The 6,000-nt window shown below is 54.2% G+C and overlaps 1 protein-coding gene across 5 annotated transcripts in view; it reads left to right on the forward strand.

Moving 5' to 3' along the window:
* Nucleotides 1-5,354, forward strand: part of Cltcl1 (clathrin, heavy chain-like 1) — a 115,440-nt gene extending 110,086 nt beyond the window's left edge. For 2 of the 5 annotated variants that reach the window (XM_013517955.1, XM_005391782.2), the window contains 3 exons: nucleotides 1,878-2,099; nucleotides 3,952-4,027; nucleotides 4,795-5,354. In XM_013517955.1, coding sequence (XP_013373409.1) covers nucleotides 1,878-2,099; nucleotides 3,952-4,027; nucleotides 4,795-4,913 — 417 coding nt within the window. In that variant the 3' untranslated portion in view covers nucleotides 4,914-5,354. Of the gene's footprint in view, nucleotides 1-1,877; nucleotides 2,100-3,951; nucleotides 4,028-4,497; nucleotides 4,538-4,716 lie in introns of all 5 variants that reach the window. The other 3 variants (XM_005391784.2, XM_005391785.2, XM_005391783.2) reach the window with 3 other exon arrangements.
* Nucleotides 5,355-6,000: the final 646 nt, after the last annotated feature.

Genomic DNA, 6,000 nt, shown 5'->3' on the forward strand with positions numbered 1-6,000 from the left:
TCACAGCCCCTAGCTGTGGTTTAGACCCTATCAAAGCCTGTGACCCTTAATGCCAGAATTATTTCAGGCTTCACCCCAAGTTGTCACATTGAGTGTTTTGGATTGTTCTGTGACCTCTAGCCCTAGTGACAGTGCTTGTGGTCCTTCCTGAGAGCTGATAGAGCACCTGCAGAAGGCTCCAAGAAGAAATGCTATTGAGACTCTGAAACCACGTGCAGAGAAGGTGCCAGGAGCTGGCTGCTGGGAGGCAGCAGTAGAACTCAGACACATCTTTCCCCTCCAGTCACAGCTGCTCAGTCCATCCCCAAACTACCCTCCAGGAACATAAATGCGTAGCGTCTTCAGCAGCGGACAGTGACGAGCAAGGAGTAGTATATGCACTGCCAGGGGCTGGCCTCCCACAGCCAGTGACCCTCTCAGAGCATAAGACAATCCAAAAGACAGGGCCAAGGTTGGGTGTGCTGGCATACGTCTGTAATCCCAGCACTTGGGAGGCTGAGGCAGGAGGATCATTGCAAGTTCGAGACCAGCCTGGGCTACTAAGTGAGCTCAAGGCCAGCCTGAACTGCATAGCGAGACCCTGTCTCAAAAAGACAAAAATTTTTTAAAAAGGTGAAGCAGAAGACAGAATTAAAGATAGAAAGTGCCTGAGCATGCTGCCTGTAGAGAAGTGACTCTGGCCCCTAGGGAATATGTATGTGCCACTGCTGGGAATATGGTGCTCCACATAGGTAATAGAAGATAGAGATGGTGCTCAAGAGCCCCCGATGTTCAGGTGACCCCCTTACAAGTGTCAGCACTGCCATGCTGGACGATCCTCCCCTGGAGCAGGATTAGAACCTCCTAAGAATCCTTTTGGAGAAGGGCAATCATGTCACAGTGTGCTCATTGGGGAGAGGCAATAGGAAGAAATTGTTTGTTTGTAGGGGGTTGTCTTTTTGAGACCGAGTCTTGCTATGCAGTTCAGGCTGGCCTTGAGCACACTTTGTAGCCCCAGCTGGCCTCAAAATTGCAATGATCCTCCTGCCTCAACCTCCCGAGTGCTGGGATTACAGGCGTGCACTACCACGAGGAAAAAGTATTTTTTTGTTTTATTTTTTTCTGGTACCGGGAATCAAACTCATGACCTTGCGCTTGCCAGGCAGGTGCTGTGCCACTGAGCTAAATCCCCAGCCTGGAAAAAGTATTTTTAGAAGGCAGAAGAGTTAGATAAAAGCAGAATGGACAGCATCACTTGAAGAGTAGGGTGCAGTCAGATAGACCACAACGAGGTGCCATGTACATAAGACAGGCTAGGCAAGAGGCAGGTGAGGACCAGGACCCCTCCACACCTATGAGTAAACTTGAGCCACAGGCAGTGAAGTTGTAGGCATGTGGCAGCAGTGGTGGCAGTGGCGGGGAGGCGGCCAGGGGGACAGCCACAGCCATAGTCTGGGAAGAGAGGTAGATACAGACAAATAAGAATCCAGAGCAAGCCTGAGAGTTGCTGAGAAAGCCAGGTGGTGATCAGAAACAGGGAGGTGGGTGGGTTCCAGGCAACAGGAGCAGGGATGCTGGCTGAGAAGTTTGCTGGAGCTCCTAGAGCCTTTGAGTCTTCTAGGAAGCCACTTGAGGCAGCTAAACTCAGTCTGGAGCAGAAGCGGTCTGGAAATGCCCAAGGCCCAAGGGAAAGAGCACTCAGAGAGGTGCTCACTTTAGGCAAAGTTGAAGACAAACCAGCCAAGGCTGCCCCAGCTAGTTTGAAGCAGACATCTATGACCACACTGTATCAGAGTCTTCAGAGGAGAAAGCTGGTGCTATTACACTCCCAACTACTTGTAGGCTCAAGGCCTCTGCTGTGCATTGTGGTCCATACTGTGTATTTGCCTTGGCCACAGGATGCCATACAGCATGCTGCAGAGTCACGTGATCCTGAGCTTGTGGAGAAGTTGCTGCAGTGGTTCCTGGAGGAAGGCAAGCGAGAGTGTTTCACAGCCTCGCTCTTCACCTGCTATGACCTGCTTCACCCAGATGTGGTACTTGAACTGGCCTGGAGACACAACCTTATTGACTTTGCCATGCCCTACTTCATCCAGGTGATGAGGGAGTACCTTAGCAAAGTAAGTTCTGGACCCCGTGTGGCACAGCCCATTCCTGGCAGTGGCCGTGGCTCTGAGCCTGCTGGGCCCAGGTGGTGTACCTGCTTGATACCAGCCCAGGTTGCCCAACAAGTCCTGGCCTGCCTTCAGAAAGGGCCACTTCCATTCATGCTCAACTGGCTTTCTATACAATATTTTTCTACCCACTAGAAAAATCACTGCAGAGGCATTAGGTAAAACAGATCACTTGCTGCTCACATCAGCTCTCCTACCCTAAGTCTGCTTGCTGACAGCCCTGACTGGTGGTGCCAGCACTCCTTGGGGCCTCCAGCACTCAGTCCGTTCGGCTGCATGTGAGCCAGGCTGTCTACCCTCAGAGCATCAAGGAGAGTCGCAAGGTGCAGCTGGTTTTGACCCTTTTGGTAGTGACCCCCTTTTGCCTAGCACTTGGTAGAAATGTTACCACGCTGCTGGCTCTTTGCAACAGCAGTGGAGGGGATGACTTTACCTTCTTCATCGAAGTGACAGGGTCTGGTATTAAAATTCTTCCTGAGTATCAGAGTCCTAGGAGTCTCTCTCTGGGATCCAGCTTCAGCCACTATCCAGAGATCTGTGTCATCTAGCCCAGTTGTTGTCTGTAGCACTCTGGAAAAGCCACCTGGTAGGAGCACCTTCTTGCCCTTCCACCCACACACCAAGCCTTCTACAAGCCAACCTTCTACAAACCACCAAGCTTTCTACAAGCCTCCTACTGAGGTTTCTTGCCATGGTGCAAGGGAAGAAAGCCAAGGTCAGTGTGAGCTAGGACAGAAACAGCAACACGGTCCCTCAGGGCTGCCTGCTATCTGTAGTGCTGCCCAGTCCTTGATGAAAGCCACATGAGAAACCATTCAGGGCCCTCACCCCACTGCAGGAGAGTGTGACGCAGTCCCATCACACAGTGTGGGTATGTACTGGGTATGAGGCTCCCTGATGACCTTCAGGGCTGAGGGGAAGGGCAGTACTGACTGCATGGCCTGAGCTGCAAGAAGCAGACTGGTTAGACTCAGAAGGCTCTTTGCTTCCCCCACCACATGGACAGTCGCTCCCCATAGAAGGGATGTGTTGTGTGGCGCTTGCTGCAGGAACCGCACCTTCCCAAAGTGAGCTGCTTCCCCTTTCCTGTGCTGTGTGCAGGTGGCTAGCTTTTTGGAGCCCCTACCCCTAAGAAGGACAAGTACGGCTTGAAACTTTGTATGGCCGTAGAGGCCCATGAGTTAACATGAGAGGAATGCAGACCTCAGAGATGTCACTGTGTGGGGGTTGGACCAGCAGGAGACACCCCTGTGAATTGTGGGGCTCGTGTACTGTTTGTTGTGATTGATGTTGTTTGTAGCCATTGTCACTTTGGACAGCACTGCAGCCACAGAGCTAACCCAGAGTTAGCCAGGGTTTTCAGACATTTGGTAGCTCTAGGGGTAGCTCCCCCTACTGTCCATCTCCTGCCCCAAAACCTGTTTCTGCCAGAGCCAGACAAGGCACCTGTCATGATGAGGGCATTGTGGTGGTGTCCCTGTGTCCAGAGGAAGACTAGGCTCGCTGTGGTGCCCCTGGGGGCCACAGACCCACCGGGAATCCTCTGGGCTGCAACTGCAGCTAGGTCTTCACCAGGGATCTGCCACCTCTTCCATCTTAGCCCAGAAACCCAAGTCTTCACCTCATTTTGGCCTTCCTGCACTGGAGCATAGAGTAGGGGTATAGAGTAGGCCACTGTGAGTCTGCCCCTGCGTACATCCTTAGCTCTGAACTATCCTAGAGGCCCCTGTGTTTAAGCCTCGTGCTCTGTGTTCACCCAGAGCCTGAGTAGATGCTCCCCTGCACCCACTTCTTACAGGTTGACGAACTGGATGCCTTAGAGAGCCTGCGCAAGCAAGAGGAGCATGTTGGGGAGCCCACCCCACTCATGTTTGGTAGGTGGCACCCTGGGGTGGGGAAGGATAGAAGGATTCACACTCTCCTGCTCTGCCTTGGCTGGGCTTCATATGGAGATAGACGGGGGGCGGGAGAAACCCAGTGGCTTCCAGGTATGAAAGTCTGTGTGTCCAGGAACACTGGCACACCCAGCATCCGCCGGGTTCTGAGGGCCCATGCTTTCTGAAGAGGGTGCTGTCCAGCTACTCTGCTGCTGTACCCTGCTCTGTTTGGCCCTGGGCAGCATGGCCGTTGCTTGCTTTTGCTGGAAGGTCTTTGCACCTAAGAGCCTGCCTTGGATGGCCTGGCTGTGAAGCAGACTGGAGAGGCTGTTGGGTCATGAGCATACACTGCAGGGCTATCACAGGCCTGAGGGGTGGTATGAGCATGCAGCACACCAGCTGAGATTCTGTGTCCTCCCCAGTGTTGGGCTACCCACTTGCCATTAATGTCAATATGGTTTTTTTAGATTTTGATGGGCATGAATGAGACTCAGCTGATGGAGCTAAGTAAGTGTCCCATTTGGGGATCAGCTTGCTCTCTAGACTAGCCAGCCTCTGGCCAGCCCTACAGCAATGCACCCACTCCACCCCACCCCACCCCTTTCCTCCAGACAGCTGCTCTCCCTGTGCCTCAGGCTGGTCCTAGTCAGGGCTGGCCCCACCAACCCTGCTTCTTTGGCCCCCAGCTACTCAGGAGCAGCCAAGAGAGGAGCCCTGTACTGGACAGCAAGAGCTCTGCTGACTGTGAGCTTCTCCCTCTGCAGGCCAGCAGCTGATGCTGACAGCAGGTCCTGCTGCCGGCCCAGCGCCTGCCAGCTTCCGCCTTGGATACTCGATCACTCCTGCCTTCACCCAGTCTCCTGTGTACGGCTTCAGTGTGTAGCAGGCGCTGAGTCTTCACACCCCTTCCTGCCAAGGCATGAGCCTTCCAAGAAACAAGGCACTCCAGAAGCACAGAGGACCTCCGCTGGGAGGCAGGACACCTGGACATTATTTATTTTTGCTGAAGCCTATTGATGCCACCTCTGAGCCATCGAAAAGCCTGGGAAGGCCAAAGTAGACAGTGACTGCCTGAGAAGACCAACACTAGCTGCCAGCGGGGAGGTGGTTCCCTGCCTGTAGGGCCTCAAGCTGGAGCCAGGCATGGCTAGGGACACTTGTCTGCCCGGATTCCCAGATGGTTAGAAGGAGGGGTGCTCTCTTCACTCCCAGATTGGCTAGAGCTCCCCCTCCAAGCCACTTTGCAGACACAACAGGAACACCTCATTAACAGGACTCAGCCTCTTGCTGATTATGAATATTAAAATCGGTTTCTCAAGGCAAAGCGTCTTTGCTTGGTGCTGGTGTGGGTAGGAGGGACAGGGGCTGATACACTAGGCCCTGCAACCTACTAAAGACAGACTGGGACCTTTTGGGGTACGGGGGACCTGTGTGTGCCCAGAAAATTGTATGGGACAGTGCAACAAGGTTGGGTTTAAGTCTTCTCCTGAATACATTTGCTGGGAGCCCTCAATCCAGGAGTGGAGCAGAGTGGTAACTGCACCGTCCATGTGACGTCTAAGGCCAAGCCCAAAGCACAAGGAGCAGCCACAGAGCAGCCCCATCCTGGGCGGGAGCTCTGCTCACTGTGGGCTTCTCCCTCTGCAGGCCCGCAGCTGATGCTGACAGCAGGTCCTGCTGCCGGCCCAGCCCCTGCCGGCTTCCCGCAGTCCCCTGTGTAGGCTTCAGTATGTAGTGGGCACTGAGTCTGCAGGGTCTTGGGGGAGGGTCTGCTCAGGATCTCTGGAGATCCTGTCCTTCACGGCAGACTCCGAGGTTTACTCCTTCCCGAGCGCGTCTCTGCTCCAGGCGTTCTAAAAACTGCAGCAAGACCCACAGTGCCCCATGGGGCAAAGCGCCACCTCGGAAAACACGGCTCACGGCGTTCCAGAGCCCGGCACCCGCCATTGGCCGCGTTCTGGCCCCGCCCC

The sequence above is a fragment of the Chinchilla lanigera genome, unplaced genomic scaffold (assembly GCF_000276665.1).
Source record: "Chinchilla lanigera isolate Chin_1 unplaced genomic scaffold, ChiLan1.0 scaffold00041, whole genome shotgun sequence".
Classification (NCBI taxonomy): Eukaryota; Metazoa; Chordata; class Mammalia; order Rodentia; family Chinchillidae; genus Chinchilla; species Chinchilla lanigera.